Consider the following 26,867-nt stretch of genomic DNA (forward strand, 5'->3'; position numbering starts at 1 on the left):
CCAACACGGGCCGCGGCATGGCTTTAGCATGCCGCGGCCCGCCTCCCTAAACAGCACAAAAATCGTATTTTTATCTCACGTGGGTGTTGGGGGTTTCCTAGTTCGAATAGGCATTTAACATGTGCGTTTTTCTATCTTTTTAGGCCCTGAATGCCTATATAAAGAGCAGAAGAGAGTTGATTTCATCAAGCAATTCCAGAGAGAAGAAAGTGAGAGTTCAGATACAGAGTAGAGAGATCAGCTGCAATACTGGAGACATACTGTTCAAGGTTTTTCAGCATTCTTCTTTTCTTCTCTTCTTTATTTTTCATCTCTTTTTTATCAGTTAATATGTGTATTTGTGCTTCAATGAACATGAGTAACTAAACACTTTATTAGGGTTAGATGGATATTGTTTGATATTGTTTATGGTGTTAATATGATTAATTTTCCCCCTAATTTCTATGTATTCTATTTTATTTGTGCTTAATTACTTTTAATTGTCTGGCCACCAATTAACTGTTTATGATTTTGATGTGAGATCTGAGAAGTGAGTGTCAAATATGCTATAGTAGAATAGAACTGAATTTCGATATAGGACGAGAGTACCTATATGGTTTAGATAGCTTATAGGGTTTCTGTGTTTAATGTCTGTTGCATGTTAAATTTATCACGAGAGTAGAAAGTTTGCATGTAATTGAGGTTTATATATCTGAGAAGACTATAAATTACCTTAGTAAATCTGCTATTGCATTGGAATTAATATTAGGAAAATAATCATATTAGACCATATTCAATAGAAACAATTAAAATCGACACCCTTGTTTATTAACTATCAATTTTCTCGAATCGTTACTTCCAACTACTTTTCTTATACTTCATTGTTTTTTTTCCTATCTTTTATTTAATCAAATAGAAGTAAAAGTTTAATTTCAACGTACTTAACTACAATCCCTGTGGGATCGACCTCACTACTAGTGAGTCTACTACTTAAAACGACAATGACACAGTACATATAATTATTAGTAACTATAAAATTTATAGCAATAGCCAATTGTTGATCTATTCTTAGGAAAAATCCAAAAATAAACTAATCAACAAGATCAAACAAAAACAAGGGTGGTGGGTATCTGTACACAAATCACGTACAAGCTTGTGGAACACTATTCAACTTCAACTCATGTTTTACACCATTTTTTTTTCTTTCTGATTTCAAAAATAAAAATAGATTGCACTTATGGGATCCTCCTCACATACACAAGACATCGAATCAGACAAAAGAATAAGCCAATAAAATAATATTAATAATTTTATATAAGAGAATAAGCCCACTAGGAAAATGGCAAAAAATTCACACTGCTCTTTCCTAATACCTGTTTTTTCTTTTTTTTGGGGAACTCTTCAATTCAGTTATGCTCTCCTAGCATTCACTGAAGGGAAAGAATTTCTTTTGTATGTCATTTGAAATGGAAGCAAAGGAAACAAACTCTGGATGTTGAAATTGCTTCAATCTCACTAATGTCACTTCTGTCCAGCAGTAGCTGTTCTCTTCGCTTCAAGACTTGTTCCCTCCTTGAGTGCTACATGTGCTTCATTCTCCATTCCAAGTGCAGAAAGAGCCGCGGCCTGAAGATAGGAAGCAACATGCCATACTGGAGAAATGACCTGAGCTTGCATTGCATCGTTAAGAGCTTCTTGATGCATGTCGCTCATGAGATACGATAAACTACGCCTCGCAAAAAGAGTCGGGGAGACCATGGTTCCAACATCAATGAACTGCAAGAGAAATAAGAGCCTGTCAGCAGATTATAAACAGCTAAAGCATTCCAAGCAGGCAAAAGGGAATATAATACGATATTAACCTGTGAATAACACTCGATAGCCATTCCAAAATCCTTTTGCTTAAATGCGACATCACCCTTTTTCTTTGAATTTAAAGTTTCCTGCATTTGGTCAGTCCACATCTGGAATGACAGCTGCATCAGAATATCAAGGAGAAAAAAACAGGCTCAGTACTCGAGCGTAACAGAAAAAATTGCACAGAAACAAGGAATGAACTAAGGAACAATGCAATCAGCATAAGAGGCAGCAGAAACACTAAATATCTATGGCATGTAAGAGACAACTAAAGGACCTCATTTGTGACTCCTTCATCATCCTTATAGCCAATTTTTTCTAAGATCTCATGTATAGCAGTCAAGTCTCCTCTCGAGCAAGCCTCACCAAGCGGTGACAGAGGAGTGCAGGAACCACTGTGTGGAATGCCCATCAAGAGATAGGAGAGAACCTGCAAAGCTCAACAGAAAGGAATTTGATATAAACCACAGCTACCAAAATATGAGTTTGAATTCCAATAAAAGCATGCAATGCAAACTGAAACAATGGCAGGTTTTACACTTCAAATGCAGCCTGCCATAGGAACTGGCGAGTCAATGTGCATTCATGAGGCTGAATCATTTATCCAGGCATTACATTAAAAGCAACTTAATTGAAAAAAGTTTGGAAGTTCCTAAACTTGAATTTGAAGGTAATTATATGAACAGTTGTTAGATGAATATATAAACACCGAGAACATCCGAAAATGCTACTAGTGATAAACTCATAAAACAAGAAACCTTATTCACAAACCAAAAGGTCAAGAACCAGAGAAACATTAACCACCAGCAATCATGAGAATAAAAGTCAACTTAGAAGTAGATTTTAGTAGAAGAAAGTGGCTATCTTGATTAGAGTCTGCAAACTTCAATAAGAAAATCTTGAACGAAGTCAAACAATATTCACCAACTTAAGTTAGCAAAGAAATTTTCAAGAAGAGGGGTAAGTGACCTCTGTTTCCTTCTGAAGAGGAGTCAATGCTGTAACTAATGACTTCGGATTTGGACGCTCTCTAGGTTCATACTGCAAGCACCGTGATGCCAAGCGTACCAACTCTGTACCATCATCCTCAGAAAACTGTCCTTCTAAGCAAGAATCTGTTAACATCTGGATATTTTTGTCCCGTATAAGGTCAAGAGCCTGGAAAATTGTTTAGATTGTTAGGTAAGCATATAATTCAATCAAGAAAAACCACATCTAGGATACATATTAATTCAACAAAACTAATACTGATAATGTTAATATTTTAGTTATATATTACATTTACAACTTACATGGCTTGGGGGAATATGTTTTCCGCTAAGAAGATCAAGCAAAAGAGTACCAAAGCTATATATTACACTCTCGGGTGTCACTCTCCCTGTACAGCAAGTTAAAATAGAAAAAACAAATTTAGTGATGCTTTTAACATAAGACTTTCAATATACGTCCGACTTTAAATCATATATAGGCATAATTACTAAACACATGTGAAAACTTAAAAAAGAGAAAGAAAAGCATCATCATGTGATTCATAAATAAAATTATAGTGCCAACATATGACTTTTGAGGAATTTTTTGGACTGGCCACAGAGAAACCTTGTAATCAGCCTAGAGTCCTACACACTTGACATAGATCAATAATACATGTCACTTAATGTGTCATTTATATTTTTTGACAAGCCTGTAAAGGGCCTTGACCTTGAAGCCCTATAATATTTTGTCACCATCTACTGCTGTTTAATAGTGTAACCAATACCTTAATCTCAAAACTCAGTTCCAAAACCAAGAGATTTATCAGGAGGGGTAGGGGTTGCATACCAGTTCTCAAGTATTCAGGAGGAGTAAAAGCCAGATTTGTACTATAACTTTTCCCATCCCTACTATTTTTCATCAAGCCAAAGGTTGAAAGTCTGGGATTGGCATCCTGCACAAAAATTTATTTCAAAGTTTAAGGGTTGCAAACAGATTACACCAAGAATACTGGTTATGCAATATGAAAGTAACAAACCTCATCAAATAAAACTCTATAAGCATTAAGATCATGATATAAAGCACGTCCTTTGCTTGTGCAGTATTCTAAAGCCTGTGCAAGATGTAGAACAACCCTTAATCTCATCGCCCATTTCATAGGCTGTTTTTCCCCTGCATCAAGAAAGTAATCAAGTCAATTTACAGAGAAATTGAAAAATTAAACACTGGCAATGCATCTTTAACTGCACTGGGCAAAGCAACTTTTTTTGGGAACCAAAATAAAAAGGAAATCAGAACAAGTTACTGACTGAAAAAGTACTAGGAAAATAAAAAACTCAATAAGAAATAATTGAATCGCATTGGTTTTGTTAAATTAATAACCACAAGAAAATTATGAAATGCCAGCAAAGGCTGTCAAAATTAGAAAGCAGTCCAGTGGCCATCATAATAACATATATGACAACGCTTCAATATGATTATCTGAAAAATTCTTGTTCTGTACTAGAGGGTGATGCCCGTAGTCTCCTATTTCAACTTATTAAATTTCTAATTTGTTGAAGCGAAAGTTAAAGGTAAGGACACAATCAGAATAATTAGTTTTTCAATGGTTAGAAACAAATTAAATAGATGCTTTTATAAACTGTAGTGTATGCTTAAGTATTAAGCCTTACAGTGAAAAAGATGTTTTGCAAGTGTTTCATTGGGCATGAATTCAGCCACGAGTAATCTCTCATCATTTTCACAGCAGCAGCCAAGCAAATTCGCCAATCTCTGGTTTCGTAGTAGACCGACTGATTTTGCTTCTTCCTATATAATTGTGCAAAAGAAAGTCTATCATGATATCTCTGTAAGTGGAGTGAAAATAATAATCTTTATTAGCAAAAAAAAAAAAAAAAAAAGAAACTTTAGTATCACTGACATGTTAATTATGTAAGACTCAATAAGCTAATATGTATATGTCAATAAAATGAGCCATAAAGATATAGAAAGTAATCTTGGACAGCAAGAACAACACAGTGCAAAATTATATGAGCACTCTCTGCAGCTGATCATAGAGAAAAAGGAAAATAAGAAAAGTTTTTCAGGATGATCACAAACAGAACGTAATAGCTAAAAGAGCATAAATCTTCAGCATTATGCACCAGCACATACAGAGGACATGTCATCAATGGTACTGTTGCTGAGTCAAAAAACTGCAGAAAACCCTGATGATCCCCACTTGAAATTATCACAGGATGGAAAAAGATTTGACAAAAACCATCAGAAACAATGAGTGAGAAAAAGTGTAGTAATTACCAGAAATTGCCGGGAATCAGGCCATGCCATTCTATTAAACCGCTTAACTGCAATTCTGCGTTGATTCTCCAGTTTCCCTTTATAAACAACATTAGGAGCTTTCTCACCATGCTCAGACACAATGTTTTCCACCGCGAAACCAGATGTGGCATTTTTTAGTTGCTCAAATGTGAATTCACGAAATGCAGGTATGTCATTAACCTCAGTGTTCCCCTCATTCTCTGCAAAAAAAGGAAACAAGAAAACCATAAAATATATTCATTACTTTCTTTTCAAATTTAGTTTATGTATTGGGAAAAAAATCTTAGTAAAGTTTATCTTCAACTTGAACCTACCAACATCTGGAGCTTCAAGCACAGCTGCCTTGAATTGTGAATTCCAGCAGCAAGGACTCAGTTTGGAGCATTTACACCCCATTTCAATTATCTGAAAAGATAAATGCTTTTTTGATTAGTTATCCGATTTTCAGCACAGAAATTCTTGCAGCTTCAAAGTTCAAACTCTGTATTTCATTCTATGATCAGACAGCTGAACTCCTATTTTTAGGATCAAAATGACAAGAAACTAATCTGTTTTACATGAGATTCAAACAAATTATGAAAAAAAAATTATCTGCATACAGCATATAGTTTCTTATGGATTGACATATTAAGATATAGATAAATTGAAAACCCAGCTCAATGCTACAAATATAACCAAAGTGATCAGCTTTCCTTCTTCTTGAAGCAACATTTTGGATAGTCTTTACTGGGCATACGCAATTTCCTATACGCTATTAATTAGTAACCAACTAAATCATAAGTCAAAACTGAAACTAATGAACACGAAACAATAAATGCTGAAAGGCATAATGAATAAGATAGCAATAACTTAACTGCATACATATATTTATACCTATTTAAATTTAATTTTCTTAGTGTTTCTCTCTCTCTCTTTTAAAGCTTCTGAACCAATCCAATCTGGTCAAGCTGAATTCAGAACCAAAAGATACAGACCCAGATTCCAAAACCCAAAAACCAGTTAGAAAAAGCTTACAAACTGAGTCAACCACAAGTCAAAACCTTAAAAGCTTCGTCTCCAGTCTGCAAAAACCCCTTATCTGGGTTTTATCTTCTTTTATTTTCTCTTTTTACACCTTGAGACAATCAATAAACTTTCTCGATCCAATTTTAGCCCCTTCAAAAGATTGAAGCTTTTCGTCTCAAAATCCGGAAAATTAAAAAAAAAAAAACGAAAAACAAAAACAAGCAAAACCCAAATCAGTAATACCGTGAAGCTTGATAATATCAGAGCTCAAGATCTGCAGAAGAAAAAAATATAAAAATAAAAAATAAAGAAGAGCTTGATAAGAGTTGTTCTAAACCATTTGTTTTATTTTTGTTTTCTCACACTATTATTTTTTTAGTATTATCATTATTTTTAAGTTTTCCTGTACAAATATTTAAATAAACCAATTATTTCCGACATGTCACGAACATTTATTCAAAGCCAAAGAATCTGCATAATATTTTAAGAAACTATTTGTGTTTTCTTTTTGTGCAAAAAAGAAAAAAACTTGATAAGCATGATTACTTGAGAAATTATCAAAACCATTATAATAATATTATTATATATAAATTTGGAGTTTATAGGGTGGAATTTGAGGCTGAGTTGTGTTATATTAGAATTAAGGGGCCAACCAAAGCAAAGTCGGAGAAAGAAGACTCTCTCTTTCTCTTCCATTCCCATCATTCCTTCCTGTGCCCCATCACTCCCGCCGTAATCATTTCCATTTGCCTCCTTTAATTATTGACTATGGGGACACCTTTAAACGACACCGTTTCTATATTAACTCATTTCTGTCTTTCTTTGGTAAGAAATAATAATTACAATTTTCTAAATTTGATTACATAAAATGCTTAGTACTACTTATCATGTGCCTTGCTTGTTAAAGCTGGAATCCACCTCAGGTGTGTACACAAAAAATAAAAATAAAAAATCCCATGATAATGGTATTTCATAATTATTTGGAAAATTAAATCAGGTAACGAAAAATATGGCATCCAAGTCATGATACTTTGATTCTTTGTATTAATTTATTTTTCAATAAGAATAATTGTAAAAGAGTAATTGCTTTATTTAGATGAATCATTTGTCAAACATACTATTTCAATGCAGTTTGACATTATTAGGTGGGTGGGGCAAAGTTGTCAGTCAAAGGATGAAACTTCCCCTGAAAAAACACTCTCAAATTACTTTAACCAAAACAGTAGTTTGAATAATTATTACCTTTACCTCTCTTTTTCAATACTAATTATATTTGTTTTCCTCTTAAGAAAAAAACCCTTCATTTTTTATATTAAACAGCATTATTTTTTATTTTAGACTTAATTAAAGTTATTTATATAATTTTAAAATACAATTTATTAATTATTTTTATAATTTAAAATCAATTTTTATTATTTTAAATAATATATAAGCAATAAATTGCAACAGCGTGACACATGTTACTTAACAAAGTGGTCATTGGTCAGATTTGAGAGATTTTCTACCCTCAATCTTACAGATTAACAAATCTAACTAAACAAAAATTAGTATTCATCGTCTAAATTCCAAATAATGATTTTAATAGTCAATTTTTTTTTAAACGTCTATTAATCAAAACGGAGATCTAATGGTAAATGCAAAATACTGACTCGGGATGAAACCTCTACAAATCGATCCAAATCCTTAGTTTGAACTTTCAATAGGGACATTTAATATTAAATGTAACTGTGGAGACATTAAGAGCTGATTGAATAGTTTAAAGATAAATTTAAAAAGAAAAGCTACATTTCTTCTCATGTCCAATTTATTTAAAATTTAAAGTATGATGATAATATTTTTCTTATTAAATAATATATAAATAAAAATAAAAATTTAATGACCAAAAAAAGATGATCGGTCATTTGATCGATCTATAAATCAACGAGTCAAGAATAAAATGTGTGCAATTTTATTCAATCATGGGATTGATAACAAAGATATCACTACGTAATGAATATAAAAATAAAAAATATAAAAAAACGGTTGTGTTTGGTAATAATTTTTTAATTATTATTTTTTATTTTTTAATTAAAAAAGTAAAAATGTTAATAGAAAATATATTTTATAAAACTGTTTTTGTTTTTCAATTTTGTAATTGAGAATGAAAAATTTAAAAATTTTAAATATAAAAAAAAATCATTTTTAAAATTTTTTTAAAATAATTTTTTTTCTTAATTAATATTTTGGACTCCAATTCTAACTTAGACCTTAAGACACAGACTCCAACTTCGGCCTCAATCTCGGACTCGCACCACAATCATGGTCCCAGATACGGACCTCGACACGACTTAAATAAAACTAAAAAATAAAAATGAAAATTCTTAACAAAAAAAAAAAATGAAAATGAAAATGAAAGTTATGAAACATATTTTTGTTTTTTATTTTTAAAATTAAAAAACAAAAGTAATCATAGATTTATTTTTATTTTTTGAAAATAAAATTTTAGAAATATAAATTTTACTTTTATTTGTATGATTCAAAAATTAAAAAAATAAAAATATTACTAAATAGCTACCTATAAAAAAAATCAAATTTGAAAACGTTGGGACCAAATCTGTAATAAAAGCAAAGTTAGTGAAACATACTATAATAACTTAAAAGTTTGTGGGTAAAAATATTAAATACCGAATCTTGTGTGAATTAGGGTTAGAATTGGGCACTTACTCGTTAGTCAGAGAAAAAGGAAAAGAAAAGAAGAGGCGAAGGAAGTAACAGCGGGAGAGATGTCGAAGAAGAATAGCCTTTCTAAGCGGAAAGTACAGCACGAATTTGAACTCAAAAGTAAATTTTTCTCTGCAATCTCTCTATCTATTCATGTATCTATATGTTGTTTCTGAATATTTACTCATATTAATCATTCTATACTGAACACAGGGGAGAAGGAAGAAAAAGAAAGGAAGGCAAAGAAGCTTCATGCTAAGAAGAACAAGATGAAAGTGAGTCCCCATCGATCGATTGCAATAGGAATGAGTTCTTTTTTTGTTTTTAGAAGTTACATTCTTCGTGGTCGAATTCCAACAAGAGTATCTGCTAACTGAAGTTTTTTATTTTAATTTTTTCCATTATCAAATGCAATTGTCTTGGGTAATTAGATTGGGTGGGTGGTTATAAATTTATAAAATTTGATGAATAGTAATGTGTTTGATTTTGATTCTTTTGCACAAATTTTTATGTTAAAATTTATGTGTTGGGTGTTTTGGAATTCACTGAGAGGAGTTTTCATTGTCTAATTGTGTAAAACAGGTTGATGGTGGTAATAAGAAAAAGAAGGGCTCAGGTGGGTTTCAGGTAGGGAAGAGGAAAGTAAAGACCAAATTGTCAGCATTGGCCAAAGCTAAAGCTGAACAGGCTATGGAAGTTGACAACTAAGGTTCGATTCCAAAAGCTTTCATTATACTAATTAGGAAGAGGATAATAGTGGTTCTAAAATTTGTAATTTAGATGGGAAATGTTTCGTATTTTTATTCCATTGTTTTCATTTGTCCTGAAATGTTCACTTTTCTTCTAATGAAAAATATTGAGTGAAAGTTAAAGATTTCTGGCAATGCTCCATTTTAATATATGCTGCTAAAGGCGAAGTTAATATATATGATCGTAGAAGCCTGTTGGTGATAAATTGTAGGAGATAATATGGAAATAAATGTTACAAACTTAGGACATGGATTTTGATACCCAGATTCTGTGGAGTATATGTATATCAGTATATGTATACAAATTACAAAGCAAAAAGGAACTATCTTTTTTATTCAAAAAGGTTTACTGAAGAGAGAAAAAAAATCATATTTCCAAATAAATACTAGAGACTCTAGTGTTTCAAAAGCAGTCACTAGAGTGAAGGAGATGGAGAGAGAGATTGTGTGGGATGAAAATAAAAAGTATATATAAATATTAGAGACTGCAGCATTTCAAAAATAAAAATGGTCACGCATCTTCCTTTGGTACCAACCGAGATCTTCTCAGATGGTATTAGAAGGTTGTGTATGAAAATGGGTATCTGGTTCTACTTATTTTTCGTAGCCATGACCATGATAAAGGGTTGCGTGCTGCGTGTGACATTTTATGGGTTTGATTTTTAATGTTTTATTAAAATTTATATTATATAATATAATATAATGTTGTTCTGGATCCCTGAATAGATTGACATTCAAGAGCTATCACCAAAGTGGGATATCATTACGAATGCTTTGCAAATAAGTAGTGGATTTTCATCATAATTATTAAATAAAATGTAAGACTTAATTGGGATATAATATGTTATGATGTTGTGGATTTTGGGTGCCTTATAGCATATTTTAAAACTTATATTTCTTTGAACGACAAAGATTAGTGATCAATAGGTCCACCATGTAAAAAAGGAAAAGAAAAAAGTTACATGAGTTAGATATCATTGGCAGTAAATAGTCAGCAACATGATAATTTAGATTACTTTAACGTGATTTAAGTCTTTAGGGAAAAAATGAGGATCTAGGGTCATATACCTGCAATGTCAAATGGATTGAGGTACATAGCTTTGTTGTCAGCTTCAAAATTAATTGACTGAATCCCCAAAAAAATTATATTGAAAATAAAACCCTGTAGTTTGATTATCATTTTTCTTTGTCATCCCCAAAAGTGAGAAAGTATATTTGGGGGTTTCAATTATTTAAGTGGTAAAGTTAGTGGAAATTTAAGACATTATCCCCACATGATGATTAGAATAGCAAGATAAATGCATGCCTTTGGACAAAATGATGGTATGTTTGTTTGTTTGTTTTTTCCCTTTACTTTTGGTGATATTCTTCTCACTACTACATCATTTACAACAAAAAATTTCGAGAGTATTATACATCTCTTTTCGTTGATAGGCATCATTATCTGTATTATTATTATTATTATTAATTTCTCGAAGTGACCAAATGCGAAAAGTGCATTTCTAGAAAGGGGTGTATTTCGTTTAAATTTAGTTCCAGTCACATTATATCATTCACATTGAGTCATTGATTAATATGTCCCATTACATGTTGAAGCTTTTGTATTGAGATTCAGATTCCACGTAAGAAATATGCTTACAGGTTAAGGAGAAAATAACAGAGTTATCAAGTACGTAGCCTAGCCAATTCAATATGAGCTACAATTTGCATCAATAAAAAGTAAAACAAAATATTTGTTACAATTAATTGATTAGCTGTATTATTTTGGAAACTGAGAACATATTAAAATATTGAACAACCTTTAAAAGAAAACAAACTAAAGATTCCTTGGCAAAAATCAAAGAAATAAAATACATAGTGGGCGAAATGGGCTTAGGCCCGTCAAAGCCCTCCCAAACCCAGTCTGTAAAAGTCAAAACTGGCAAAAACCCACGAGGAAATTACGCTCTATACCCTTTTTATATTGTTCACTTTTATTTTTACTCTCTTTTTTAAAGTTTATTATTTTTACCTCTTTTTTTAAATATTGTACCAATTTTGCCCCTGTCACTTCAAGATACTCTCCATGTGACTCTCTTATATTAAGGTATTTTGAGTACAATACATATAAAAAGAGGTATGTTTCAAATAAATATAAAATTAAAGGTAAATTTGATTAATTGATTAATAAAAGGGGTATTTTTCAACTTACCCAAAATCCATTATAGGCCTTCATGAGCCCATATAAAGACCACCACCTTTAAGGACGATGAGCCAAACAACGTCTTCACTTCTAATTGTCGTTTTAGGTAGTTTAATTGTAATTATATGTCTACAATATCCAGCCTATATTGTTTTCCTTTCGGAAATTTTCAGAAAAATAGCCTAAGTTCGGAACCTCTTAAAAGAAATCTCAATTTTGTAAATTTTGTTCAGTAAAATGACCAATGTTGGATAAAATTGTCAAATTTAATAATAGTGGCAAATCCTATACTTGACTCGTATTGGTATCTAAGTTGATACATACAACCTCAACTATGAAATGCTAAATAAACTTTTTTTAAATCTTTTCTTGACATCATCTTGCCTCCACATATAGCTTTTCAATAATAATAATAGGGAAATTTATAAAAATATTAGAATTTAGGTTAACTTTTACAAAATACTATCACACAAAAAAGTTTTCAAAAATACTGTGTTTTTATAAAACACCAGTAAAACACCAAACAGAATAACTCAAAACAACTAAAAAACACCGGTAGAACACTAGTGAAAACTTAACACATTATACTGCAGTATGAAATTTATAAAAAAATACAGTAAAAGGGTAATAAAAAATACTGCCAGACAGTATTTTTATAAAAAAATAACAAAAATTAGTATACCATGTAAATTTCTTCGGGCATGTTTAGAATTGAGAAGTTCAGCTATGATTATAAAAGGATAATTTACATGTATACACCTTTTTTATAATTAAATTACACAAATAACTTTGCTCATTATAAAGTACCGTAATTTACCAATCATAAGTTTGTTTTTTTTCCTTTTTAACTTTTTTGCTGTTGGTTTGATTTTACTTAGCATATGCATACATGTTGCATTCCTATTAATTTTTATTTCTTTTTCTTTTATCTTTCACTTATTTCTTTCTCTCTACATCATTATCAATTTCTATTTCTTTTTTAATTTTAAAAATAAGTTTTGATTACATCATTAATTTCAAAAATATTATCATTGTCATTTACTTATTAATGTGATTATTTTAAAATGTAGAAAATATATATTTTTTCACCTTTTTCAAAATTAATTTCAACATCAAAGTCACTATTTAATTGCTTACCGTATCAATTATATACTTATTAGTTACATTTCACCAATTTATAATTATAAAATTAAATTTTTTATAAACAAGTAACCAATTACTATTATGTTAATTTATAAATTAAAATATAATCAGTTACCACTTAAAATCTCGATATCACAATATTTTTTTATTGACATCGTAAACAATTGTATTTTTTTTATCAATAAAAAAAATACATATTAATAAAACAATGAATCATTTTTATGTTATGTGGAAAAGTAACTTCATAGTTACTTCTAGCCTCTAGGTTTCACTTTCGGTATCATAAGCAACTAAATAGTTACTATTAATTATGGCGACGATGAGAAAATACATATTTTTCTTACACGTCAAAATGACCATATTGAAAAGTAGTTTCTTTTTCATTTAGTTAACCAAGAAGTAACCATATTTTTAAAACTATTTTTCTGACCATATCGTTGCTTATTTAAGTTAAAAAAAATATTATCGTGATTTACTTTTTAATGTGATTATTTTAAGATATGAGAACATATATATTTTTTTATTATTTAAAAAAAAAAAAAAAACTATTGAGGTAGCCATGATACCAATCATATACTAATTGTTTACTATTATATTATATATTAAAGAAAACTTAATTTATAATTAGTTTCTACTCTTTCTACAATAAAATAAATTTGAAGGTTACTCAAATGTATTTTAAATAATAAAATGTTATAATATTACATAAAAATAACTTACTTATTATTAAGATGCATACAAATAAGTTTTAGAAAAAACAAAAAAATGTATCTCAAATTATATACTGTTTAGTTACCATTCTATAACTTTTATTTAGTTAACAAATCAAATTTATATTTAAAAAATTTAAAATACTTATATAATAATAAAAAAAATATGAGTGACTAAATGTATGTTACATACTTTTATTTGAATATTATTATGAAGTATACTAAATAAAACTATTTCATATATATGCTTACTATTTTAAAAAGGTATAGTAGCTTATTATATTATATGACAAACTCATTAGTTTTGAAAATAAACTTTAAAGTTACCCAAATGTATTTTAAATAATAAGATAGCACAATATAACTTAAAAATAGCTATAGGTTATTAAGATGTTTACAAATAAGATTTTAGAAGTAACCAAATTGCATCTCAAATTATATAATTTAAAAAAGAAGTTTTTTTTTACATAAAAGTAACTAATTATTTTCTTATCAGCATTATAAGTAACCAAAAGGTTACTTTTGAAAACCCAGGAAAATAATAATAATAAAAAAAAAATGGAATTTGGGATTAATTTCGTTTCAGGCATATTATTTTAAAATTAAGGTATTTTTAAATGACGTGGCAAAGTATTATTGTAATTGAGATTTATTAAGGTATTTTTGTAAATAGTTTATATTTTAAGTACATTATTGAAAAAATCCCATTATAAAATGTGCTGGGCCTAGCCTATAATAGCCCTTTGATAAGTTAGCCACTGAAACCTCAATACTTCGACGAAGACCACGGTGAGTTTGCTTTTTTGCTCTTTTCAACCATCATTTTATTTCCCAATTAGTTTGGAACTCCTATTTTGCTGGTTATTTGAGGAATATGAATTTTGATGTACAAATTTTATGACTATCTCCAATACTATTGAGTATTGCTATTAAGCATTACTAAATTGTACAATACGATTAAGAGATAGCGCTCTCGGAAGTGATTTTTTATAATAATGATAAGATTAAAATAAGTAAAATAGGATAAAAAACTGTACCAATAAATCTACCACTCTTATAGTAATGTTCAACACAAATAATATTTTTTAATAATTCTTTTAAGAATGACGTATGTTTTTGGACTGTATGGAAAATTTACCACTCAATACATTAGTTTGATTTTGTATAATGAATTTAATAAGTTATGTGCATGTGTAGAAGGTGGAGTTTTTTACTAACATGTCTCAATAATAAAGGTCGATGTGACCCTATAAAAGATTTAAAACTAGGCCAATCATTTTTAGACACAAACGCTAGTAGTATATTATATTTGGTGTGAGGAATAAAAGTAAGTAGTTATCAGAGTTACAAATACTCATTTAATTCACTGCTGCCTAAATTGTATAACTCAAATTCATGATTTGTAAGAGTTGGTCGAGGTTTGGAAGGTATGCCAAGTTGGGAGACGGAGACACTTTCATTTCAATCTTCGCTATAATTATTTTAACATAAAAATCAAATCACTCATTCTTTTCAATTTATTTTGATTTTTTAACCATAATATAGGTGGTATGCCAATTTTTAATTTGACCATTGCTTCAATCTTTAGATTATTCTAATGTTTTTTTGATAAGCTACATAGCAACTATTGTTTAGTTTTTAAAGGTAAATAAATATATAGCTTCACGATTTATTAACCAAAAAATTAGGTGTGGTATATGATCATGCTTTACCTTATGTTATTATTATTTCTCGTCGTAAACATGTTATTAAAACTAAGCAACAGAGATGAGATAATAATGATGGGATTATGAGTAGAATTTCCTAGTCAAAATAGCAATAGCCTTTCATTCTTTATTTTTCTTTTTCCTTTTTTATTCATTAAATATTATATATATATATATATATATATATCTTCAACCACTGCAGGTTGAGGGTTTCTTCACCCACCAACATCATCTTTGCTTTCAACTTCTTGCTTAAATTTCTTTCTGCAGTACTTAAGTTATTTAACTAAAAATTCAAGATTTTGATCTTTATATATGTATGTGTGTAATCAATATAATCAAAAAGTTCCTCAATTTCATTCTTGAAAAAAGAAGAATTCTTCAAATTATTTGTTATAGAAGATGCAAACTTTAAAGCCAAATTTCAAACTACATTTAAGCAAAACGATAACTGTTTACTTTGACCACAGATAAACAAAATTAGATGCGGTCGATAACGTTAGTACTTTAGGATGATAATATTTTTTTTTGGGTTTATTATGGAAAGTTTATTTACAACAAATATAAACACATCTTATTTTAATATATTAAATAGATTTAAATTAATATCAACATAAAACTTTAAAAATATATATATATAAATGAAAAAAAATATCTATAAATATAAGTTATTAGTAAATTATTATAAATAAAATTTAACAAAACAGCTAGTTTTACTTTTAAAACTAGAAATGTTAGCACGTGTTAATGAAATTTAATATTAAGTCTTATATATAAAATGTTAAAAAATACTAATAGTGTTTAACACTACTTTAAGTGTTAGATGTTAAGTATTAGAGTCTATACAATTTAATTTAAATTTATTCTAGAATAATACTAACTATTTATAATAGAAATCTCAAGGTGGTATAGCAAATGAAATTTGTTAAACTAATGAAATAATAAAATTTATAAAATAATTTTACTTAATTAACTCTAGACATAAATTTATGGCTGGTTATGAGTATGCAATTCATAGTCGTTTCTGTGACTTATTTTACTAATAAAATTTTTTATAAAATTATTTTACTATTAATAATTTTTATAAAGTCCAACTCAAGTGATTATAGAAAGATAGGCTTATATTAGAGATCTTGTGTATGTTATAATATAAATACCATAGGACACTTCTCAAGAGAAAGGAAAAAAATACAGCGGATAAAGACTAGTTAACAGTGTGGTGCTATTATTATTGTCTTCTCCTATTGGAACCAAATTCAGTAGGCACACACAAATTTATTTATTTATAGCAGCCCAAAAATAACAGAATTTATTTACAACAACCCCAATATCTGACCAGAAAATTAAAAGAGCCTCCCTAGGATAAATCCATTTAAAACAATTTTATTTTCTTAGCATTGTAGACACTTCTTATGTCTGGTAACAAAGTCAATTCAATAATAGGTATCGAAATTTCCTGGTCTAGCACATGCATGTTTTTTTGTATAGTTTTCGTATGACGACTTTAATTGCTTCTATTTTAAAACTTTTTTTTTCAAAAGAAGGATATTGAGGGTAAAATTATTTAATTATCCTATTTGTGATATTTAATTTTATAAATTGATTTTTTCATGGTAAAATTTTCAATCTTATTTCTGTTTTGGTATTTATACTTTCGTTAAAATATTACCGTTAAATATATTTCGTTAAAATATATATATGATATATATTTTAATTAGTCTACATCATCTTAAAATATAATTATAATTTAAAAAAAATAATAATAAAGTTAGGAAAAAATTATTTTTTTTCTTCTTCTTCCTTCTTTTTTTTCTGAACCATCGAGCCCACCATCACCACCACCATCACCCACAATTATCATCACCGCACCACTACCCACACCACCATTATCATCACCACCAACAGAAATACTAATAAACACTCATATCACAACCAATCACCACAATTATCACTACATTTTTTAGAAAACAAATTCTCAGATCTGAAATAACAGTAAGATAAATATGTACAAACACCAAATAGCATACCAAATTTAACAAAGAAAATCTAGCAAAATCACAACAAAAAATAAACCCCAAGTTCATCTATTCAAACAGCACAACCCTAATTTTTTGTAATTATTTTTCTCCTAATCAATAGTCAATATTTACAAAATTAAAATTTCCAAACTAAGCCAAAACAAATCTAAGGCTACTTGGCAAGAAGGAATGAGTGTAGGAGGGATGGACTAGAGTAAGAAGGATGGTAAATCTACAAAGGATAGAGAGGATAGTGACTCTTTCTTATTATTTGGTATTAGGAGTAAAGGTGGGAGGATTAAGAAGAAGTTATTTATTAAAATTACTATAGTATCCTTATAGTATAAATATTTGTAATTTTTAAAGGATAGTTTTAGTATTTGGTGTGTATATTTTATTTTTTTCTCCAATCCTTCCTAAAATGAGGGGATAGAATTTTTAAAATTTGGAGGGAAAAAATCTCCCTCCACCACTCCTCTCTTGTCCTTTCTCACACTTACCAAACAAGGAATTCTTCCTCTCGTTTTAACTCTCTCCCTTCTCCTCTCTCCACCCACCCATCCCTCTTTCCTATCAAACATAGTGTAAAAGAAAACTGAAATGAAGAAGATCGCCTCTTGATCTGGGCAGAGGAGACTGGGAGAAACACCATGGAAGTCTCGTTGTTGGTGTGAGCACAACGAGTTGCTCGAGTTCTTCTCCTGATTAGAGGTCTACGTAGAAGAAGTCTCAGGGTTGAGGGGTCTGGGAAGAAGAAGTCTCGGTGCCCTTTTCCATCAGAGAGAGAGAGAGAGAGAGAGAGAGAGAGAGAGAGAGATGAGAGAGGAGAGTACTGAGCCTAAGAGAGAAAGAGGGATTGTTGGGTTTCGGGTTAGTATGGTCAAGAAGTCGGGTTTTGAGGTTCATTTGTGTTGAAGGTGGCTGTAGTGACCTTAATGAAGTTGCACAAAAAGAAAAAGGCAAAAGAGAGAGAATGCAACTGGGGAAGAGAATAAAAATTAGGCTAATTAGTAATTTTTTCCCCCGAACTTTGACATGTACTAAATCGTGCCCCCTGAACTTTTTTGGCCGTTAAAAATTCCCCCCGAACTATTGAGATTGTTAAATTTAAGGACTTTTGTCTAATTTCATTCAATTTTACTGTTTCTGTGATTGTTTGTGTACTAAACCATGCTCTCCAAACTTTGATATCTACCAGATCATGCCCCTCAAACTTTGATATGTAGTAAATCATGCCCCTTAAACTTTCATCCATGTTAGAATTTTTTTACTAAAATTAGACAAAAGTTCTTAAATTTAACAATCTCAATAGTTCGAGGGTTTAACGGCCAAAAATATTTAGGGAGCACGATTTAGTATATGTCAAAATTCGGGGGAAAAAATTACTAATTAGCCTAAAAATTAGGGTTACAAGGAACAAATGAAAAAGAAAGAGAAGAAAAGAAAAAAGAAAAAAAATATTTTTAATTAGTTTTCCTATTTTAAATTTATTTATTTAATATTGTAATAATTAAAATTATAAGAACAAGGCATGTGTACATGATAGCTATTCTACTTGGCATTTAACAACACTATTTTAATCAAAGTGTAAATATCAAAATAGAAGTGAGGTTCAGAGGGTTTTATTATCAAAAATTTATTTTGTAGAATCAAGTGTCATAAATCGTACAATTTAGATAGTTTTACTGTCAATATAAAGGACAACCTTGTTTCTTTCCAATATATAAATTAATCAAATTTTAGCACACATTTGTTGGTAATCTTTTATTTTTTTAATAAAAAAGTAATTAAACTTTATTAATTAACCTTCAAATTTTGCTTCCAAACAAGAAAGTAATTTAGATGGAACGTTCCCACACACTAAATGTACCATTAGATAGAAACTAGAAACTCTTGTAAATAAATGAGCAACTAAATTTAGTGAACGTTTAAACATTTGTTGGTAAATTTATATATATAGGGACACGATTTTCTTTTGCTATTGTACTTTCACGGATTGTAATCTGTGATGTACGGCAACCGTTAGATCGGGTAGTTAATTTGATCTAATGGGTGGGGTTGATCTAGGGGTATTTAAGGTTAAAAAAATGGCAACCGGTTAAATTTTTGAATTTTAAATTTATTAAATTTAAAAAAGTTAAAACTGACATCCATCAATCACATCAACCGTCGTCCTCCACTCTTCCATTTCATTCTTCACTTTCTTTTTGTTTTTCATTTTCCATTTTCTCATTTTCTCCTTCCATTTTCCGTTTTCGTTTCTGCTAGGGCAAACCACTCATCTTCATTTTCCATTTTCTTTTTCATTTTCCATTTTCCATTTTCCATTTTCGTTTCAGCTGAGGTAAAACTCATATTGTACATTTTCTTCACTTTTTATACTTCGTTCTTCACTGTGGTGTACATTACTCGTCTTCTGTCATTGTTGGGGTTGTTACAGTCGTGGGTGTCGACGGTGGGTTGTACAAGTAAGTTTTTCCGATTCTACTTTACACACATTTCGTTCTTCACTGTGGGTTTAAAAAATAAATCTTTTTTTGAAGGGAATGTGGTGTTAGTCCATTTTCGTGTACTTAATAGTCTCATTTTGTCTCAGGTGTCGACGGTGAGGTGTTCAAGGTAGTTTCCATTTCTGTGTTGAGGTATTTCTCTCTCTTTCTCTCTCTCTCTCTCTCTTTCTCTCTCTCTCTCTCTCTCTCTCTCTCTCTCTCTCTCTCTCTCTCTCTCTCTCTCTCTCTCTCTCTCTGTCTCCCCCGTGCATGTGTTCTGATTCTTAGTGTGCAATGTACTGTAATTTGTTTTGGGTTTTTGGTTTTAGTTTTTTTGGAATCTGTCATTTGGTATTTTGATTTAGGTTGTTGCAAAAAAGAGTTGAATTGTTTAAATGGAATTGGTTGCATTGTACTGTAATTTAGGTATTTTTGGAATGTGTTAGTTGATTTGGTTGGATTTTGATTTTTTGGGGATTGGATAAATGGAGATGGTTTTAGCCGCTTAACAAACCTACAACAACCAGTTATCAACTAAATTAAAAAAATTAAAAAATATTTTCATGTACCGTGGGACCCACGTGCCGTACAACGGATTACAATCCGTGTTTTCCACTTCTAGTCACAAAATCGACTGCCTATATGTATATATATGAGTAAACCTTTTATAATTATAGCATCGCCAACCCCTAATCCAACCCGTATGTAAGGATAAAAAAAGTTGAGAATAAACGCAAAAAAATTATAAACTACTGTGATTATAATTGATTATACAATTAATGAAATTTTAAGAGCACTCCAAACAGTTTCTTTATTCTATCTTTAAAATATATCATCAAAATTTTACTTTTTTTTTTTATTATTTTATAGCACATTTTTAATTACACCATACATCAGTTTCTGTAAAATACATCACTAATTTTTTTTTTTTTCTAAATATTAATACACTTTATTCATTTTAAATATATAATATTAATATATACACATATCCTCATACAAAAATAATTATTAAAACCCAATACAGTTAATAAAATATGTTTAAATGAATGCATAATATTCTATAAATGTAGAGCATGAATAGTAAATTTTAAAGAAACTTTAAAATGATAAAAGAGTTTAGAACATCTGCGTATAATAAGGTTTTAAAAGTTTTTCTATTTCAAAAGATTTGTTGTGAGTGATCGGTATTTGAACCAAACTTCATTTAGAAAATCAAAATGGTATCAACTATCAAGAATCAAGCTTAACCTATTTTTTTTTTTGTTAGGGCCAATCACGCTAAACTTTAAACCATATTCTATCATGCGAATTAAAAAATTAATAGTAAATCTTAATAATACAGTTTTGTTAAAATAATAAAACAAATTTTTAATATACTTAACACACAAAAATACCTTATTGACATTTTGATTTATATAAAAATTAATTTCGATAGAACTTTGTTGATTAAACAGGAAAAAAGGTCTATTTTTTAAAGTCAATAATACAACAAATTGCATATTTTACAATCACCAAAAAATAAAATAGTATAAAAGAGTAATAAATAACCTAACGACCTCAAAACCTTGAAAATGGCTTTGATATTGAAAAGGACCCTATGACACTTTAATTTGGAAAAAATCTAAATTTGTGGACAAAATTGTCTTGGGCATTTGGCCGCTGAAAGAAGCACCACAATAAATATAAAATTATTTAAGCAAAAAAAGTATGTATAAAATTATGATAAAAATTGGATAATTTTGTCTTGGAACAAACGTTGAGTAGTTCTATTTTTGGATGTGATGATCCCAAGTAGGACCCAAACAAAGAGAATAAGAATCCCATAATTCCATGCAAACTATCTAAAATAATATAATTGAACTTAGAAAGTTAATTAATCAAATATTATTTTATACACTTTAATGATCAATCTTTCTTTATGTCCAACATTCTAAATGTCATTATTTTAATAAATAATATCGGAAACAATAAATGTTTTTTTATTATTTTAGAGGTGGAACTTGAAAGTCCCACATTTCACTGATTCTCCAATAACACCCATACTTCACTTCACCCATGTGTTAGGAGAAAATTAAAGTTATACCATTGTATTCACCCAAGAGATTTTCACTATTTTTTTAAAAAATATTTAATTCAGTCTTAAAAAACAAACAAAAGTTCATATACTTTTTGAGTTTATTTAAGCAATATTATAAACATTCCTTTAAAACTAAACAAAAGTATTTATTAATTAGAAGAGTACATGAGGTCCATATTTTATGTGGAAGAATTTGATTGATCCAACTGCATAAAAAAACCACTTGGTAGAGCTGTAGACTATAGAGAGTACATAAATTGTGTCATTCTGCATTGGACTAGATTATCTGGCTTCATGTTTGTGAAAATATTTTACTAAAAATTAATGAGGAATGGTATTAGCTAGACCCTACCATGAAGTGATTTTTTTTTTTTTTTTTGAGTGGTTAGTAGTTGTTGGGTAATTCTATAGTATAATTTTTAATTGGACCGTTTCAATATATTTTTTTATTTGTTTCAGTATTTAGAAAAGTTTTTTAGTCTATCTCATTTTTTATAAGAGCAATGTTATTGAGCACTAATAATTTTTAGTACCTCTAAATATGTTATCTTGCGATTGGTTAGTGATATTCCTTAAAAATTATTATATTAAATTATATGTGACTGGATCTTTTATTAGACCAATAGCAATATTGACACATAAGAGAGTGTTAAACACTATTGATATCTTTTAGCATTTTTATTTTTATAATTGTGTAAGTTGTACTTGTGATAGATTTTTTTTTTTGAACTAAGATAGTTTTCTCTTAATACACATGGTAAGTAATTGTTTGATCTTTATTTTCGATAATGTACATTATTTAGAATTTTTAAAAAATATATGAATTGTCTTAAAAAATTACAGTGCACACGATCATAAAAAAAATAGCCTATTTTTTTTTTCAATCCTTTAGAAAATGTACAATATATTTTTCTGTAATTATTTTGTATAAATTATTAAATTAAATTTATAGGTAAATATTAAATTGCACAAATAATATACAATATAATATTGGATACATACCACCATCTTAGTTTAGGAATAAATATTCTATTAATATGTATATGTGAGTGATGAAACGTGCACTTAAATTATATAACTTAAGGTTATAATTTTTTAATCAAGTATGCTCATCTAAATTAAAATACCGTCTTCCAACACGTGTAATACTTTTACGATATATTTTATGCACATATGATTAGTAAAAATTACAAAAGTAACTTAGATTCTACTCAAACTCTTGTTACAATTAGGCCTAACTAAAGTACATTAAGTGGATGGAAGATATGTGGAATGGTGATAAAGTGACATTAGCAAAAGGCAAATCCAATTGGATAATGTGTAGTCCAACCATAAATAATTGTCGTTCTCAGATGATAATGTAGTAAGTTCATGAGGTAGGGCAGGTAAGGCTATCAATGCCCTTTGGCCTTTGCCCTTGGGTTAGATATTATTATTATTATTTAAAAAAGAAATAAATAAATAAATTTGAATAGATGGGCGTAGGATTAGGAGGGGAGGGGGGTCATGATAGAGGGTGGAAAACTTTGAATGGTACAACAGAAGAGAAGAGCATCACATGCGAACAAAGTCACCCTCTGGTCACCTCTTCCTCTTCACTCTTCACTCTCACTGTCTCACTCTTCCCACGCGCATATATACTAGGCCATACATTTGGGGAGCCAACACGTTCCAATAAAAAATAGATAAAAGTTAGTTAAAAAAAACAGAAATATAGAAAGGTACCCCATATTTTTTTTAAAAGGTAAATAGCCGTACAGAAAATTTTAAATTTATCAACGGTGTAAATTTAATTTTTATTTATAGTAGCATAAATAATTAATATTTATAAAATTATAATTTTTTTTTAATTTTGTCCGTATATATTTTATTTTAAAATTATTAAAAAAATATTTAGAAGTAACTGATACTACATGTTTCTATCTAGATGCTCTGTTTAAAACAATAATAAAGTTTGTACTAACAAAATTAGAGAAAATTACAGTTTTACAAACATTGGATACTTATCCGCTAAAAATAAATATTGAATTTATGTCACTTACAAATTTAAAACTTTGAGTACTTATGCCGATATTTATCATATTTTTTATATTTTTTTCTTTGAGTCTTTCAAATTAATTAAGAAAAAATTGAATGAAAATAGCTAACTTTAATCGTTAGAAGAAATGTCGTTATGAAAAATAACCACAACTATAAATAAATTATAAAAGAAAAAGAAAAAAACCAAAAGCGTTACTTCCACATGCGCCTTAGGCGCTCTAAGCTTAAGAGATGTTGATCAAGTTCAAATAGTGTTGAAACTTAATCCTTGTAACCACTTTTGTAAGCATAACTACAGGGTTATCTACAGCCCCAAAATTTTGGAGAATATCATTCCCTTCATCAATGATTTCACTAACAAAATAAAATTGAACATCGATGTGCTTAGTGTGACCATAATGGACTTGGTTCTTTACCAATCAAATGGTACTCTGACTATCACAGCAAACCTCCACATTCTTCTTAACAATACCCAAATCTTTGGTCAACCCGAGAAGCTAGATAGCTTCTTTGAATGCTTCTGTTACAGTTATATATTTTGCCTATGTAGTAGACAAAGTTATAGTTGACTGTAATGTGGATCTCCAGCAAAATGGTCCACCTGCCATTGTGAACACATAACCAGTATTTGATCGACGCTTATCCAAATCTCCAACGTAGTCAGAATCAACATATCCGACAAGATGTTTACCATTAGTCTTATCTCTCTCAAACTTCAAACTAATATATACAGTACCATACTGTAGAGTCCACTTCATTGCTTGACAGTGACCTTTACCGAGATTGTGCATGTAGCGACTCATCATACTGCATGTGAAATATTAGGTCTGGTGCATACCATTACATACATTAGGGCACCAACGACATTTGCTATGGAATACACTCCATTTTCTTCTTTTCAATTGTGGTGCTAGGTGAAATCCTTGCACTTAACTTAAATGAGGTGCAGGAGGTGTACTGACAGGTTTAGTCTTCTCGTTTATGTCAAACCTTTGAATACTTTCTTCAGGTATTGAGTCTATGTTAGATAGATTGTTCTTGCAACTCTGTTTCTTGTGATCTCCATCCCAAATTTTTTTTTAGTTTCTCCAAGATCTTTCATTTCAAATTATGAACTTAACTGAGTCTTTAGGGTTTAGGGTTTAAGGTTTGCATTCATCCAATCAAAGAAAAAAAGAATAAAATTTTAATGTTCATATATACATATATATTTTACGTATAACAATATAAAATCTAATTACTCGTCTAAACTAAATGAAAATACTATTGTTTCGATTAGATATTAGATATATTAGATTTTTGCACACCCCATCCAATAACCGATCTGATCCAATTAGATATTCAAAAATAACATCGAATCCGATTAGAACATAATTAGATTTCCAATGTTTGTTAGTAGATTGTAATTGGATCAATCGGTTATCATTAGATTGAATCAATTTATGCACCCTCCTAATAAAAAGAAAGTATATTGAAATGATATTTTGGTAATTATCTCATATAAGAGCATCAGTTGAGATGAAATAAGAGCGTTATATTTTGGATCCCATAATTATCTTACTCGATTTGATTTCCAAATTAAGAATGATCTTTAAGGATGCTTAGAGTGTTGATGATGAGTTCTTGGATGACACATTTAAGTATTTAATTGATAAGATCAATCATTATATGTGCTCTTTACTTGAACTAAAAGATTGAACCCAATAAGGAATACATGCAAAAAGACATTTTGATGCTTAAGTCACTCAATTATTCTCTCTTCTACTCCAAAAATTAAAGTTGCAAAGTGAATCCAAGGTCTCCATGATGAATCAATGATTTCCTAGCCTACTATTTATAGAGAGTTTTGGCAAATCGAAAAAGTTTGCACTAGTTAGTGTAAATCTTTCTAAGTATATTGAGTTTTTGACAATTAAATTCTTTTAATTATCATTTCACTTGTACTTAATTTTTTAAATTCAAACTTTAACAGTAAAATCTTCAAAATTATTGAACTGTTAGTAAATTTAAAGTGTCATCCGACTGACTGTCACCACAGACTGCTTATGTGTACATTCTTATATACGTGATACATTTATAGCAGTACATCTAACATTATTATTTTAAAACTAAATAAAATTATAAAAACTAAAAAAATATTATTAATTTTGAAATAATAATATTAGTTGTATCAATATAAACGTGCTACGTGTACTAGAGTGTACACATAAGCAATTCATGTTAGCAGTTATCTGTGAAAAATAGATGACACCTTAAATTTGTTAATATTTCAATAGTTTGGAGTGTTTTACTACCAAAATTTAAATTAGAGAGTTAAGTACAAATAAAATAATAGTTGAGAGAATTTAACTGCAAAAGACTTCATATTATTTACTTGTTGCGTTTTAACTCTTCTTTCATTAGTTTCCTTCTATCCCTTTTTCACAAAAAATGGGTTGGTTGTTCTTGTATATTTTTTTTTATAATAGTTTACATAATAACTATTTAAGTTATTTAATAATTTATAAAATCAAATTTAAATATTTAATTGTACATTTATTACCATATACATGATTATATATATAAAAGAAATTGGACAAAGAAAACTCTTCTATAAATGTCGAACAAATAAAAAAAAAATGTACAAGAAAGGTGTTCTAAATTTTTACTAATATATACAGAATAGAATATAATGTGATTTGATTCTTAACAATGCAATTTCAAACAAGTTTGAAACAAATTGTGATCTAATCTGGCATATTCTCGATGTCAACTATGTTAAATGTCGTACTTTTTTTAGACTCAATCGTAGTTTTGGGCACATGCACAACTTGTACATTTTTGTCATGATGAGATTGTGTAATTCACATTTTAGAAAAATTCAAATCTGTTGTATGTATATTTGATTATTTGGTCTCACCCCAGAAAAATCTTGGTCTGATTTT

At 29.3% G+C, this 26,867-nt stretch overlaps 2 protein-coding genes across 11 annotated transcripts; one reads left to right on the forward strand and one right to left on the reverse strand.

Annotated features, from left to right (window-relative positions):
* Window positions 1–998: 998 nt before the first annotated feature.
* On the reverse strand, window positions 999–6,981 carry LOC115706523 (serine/threonine-protein kinase BSK3). Of its 10 annotated transcripts, none has more exons than XM_061113949.1 (13): window positions 6,783–6,981; window positions 6,373–6,403; window positions 6,139–6,279; window positions 5,439–5,529; window positions 5,104–5,324; window positions 4,479–4,614; window positions 3,845–3,978; window positions 3,655–3,760; window positions 3,129–3,214; window positions 2,806–2,994; window positions 2,114–2,266; window positions 1,842–1,955; window positions 999–1,755 (listed from the first exon to the last, which is right to left on the reverse strand). In XM_061113949.1, the coding sequence occupies exons 4-13, from the start codon at window positions 5,518–5,520 to the stop codon at window positions 1,501–1,503; spliced, it is 1,476 nt and encodes a 491-aa protein (XP_060969932.1). In that variant the 5' UTR covers window positions 5,521–5,529; window positions 6,139–6,279; window positions 6,373–6,403; window positions 6,783–6,981; the 3' UTR covers window positions 999–1,500. The 10 variants fall into 10 exon arrangements, with proteins under 10 accessions (XP_060969932.1, XP_060969936.1, XP_030490055.1 ...); XM_061113953.1 differs by having other exon boundaries at window positions 6,165–6,279; window positions 6,783–6,905; XM_030634195.2 differs by having other exon boundaries at window positions 5,998–6,279; window positions 6,783–6,904.
* A 1,809-nt stretch (window positions 6,982–8,790) lies between these two features.
* On the forward strand, window positions 8,791–9,701 carry LOC115706535 (uncharacterized). Its single transcript, XM_030634212.2, has 3 exons — window positions 8,791–8,949; window positions 9,043–9,104; window positions 9,412–9,701. The coding sequence occupies exons 1-3, from the start codon at window positions 8,892–8,894 to the stop codon at window positions 9,535–9,537; spliced, it is 246 nt and encodes an 81-aa protein (XP_030490072.1). The 5' UTR covers window positions 8,791–8,891; the 3' UTR covers window positions 9,538–9,701.
* Window positions 9,702–26,867: the final 17,166 nt, after the last annotated feature.

The sequence above is a fragment of the Cannabis sativa genome, chromosome 1 (genome assembly GCF_029168945.1).
Source record: "Cannabis sativa cultivar Pink pepper isolate KNU-18-1 chromosome 1, ASM2916894v1, whole genome shotgun sequence".
NCBI classification, from domain to species: Eukaryota; Viridiplantae; Streptophyta; class Magnoliopsida; order Rosales; family Cannabaceae; genus Cannabis; species Cannabis sativa.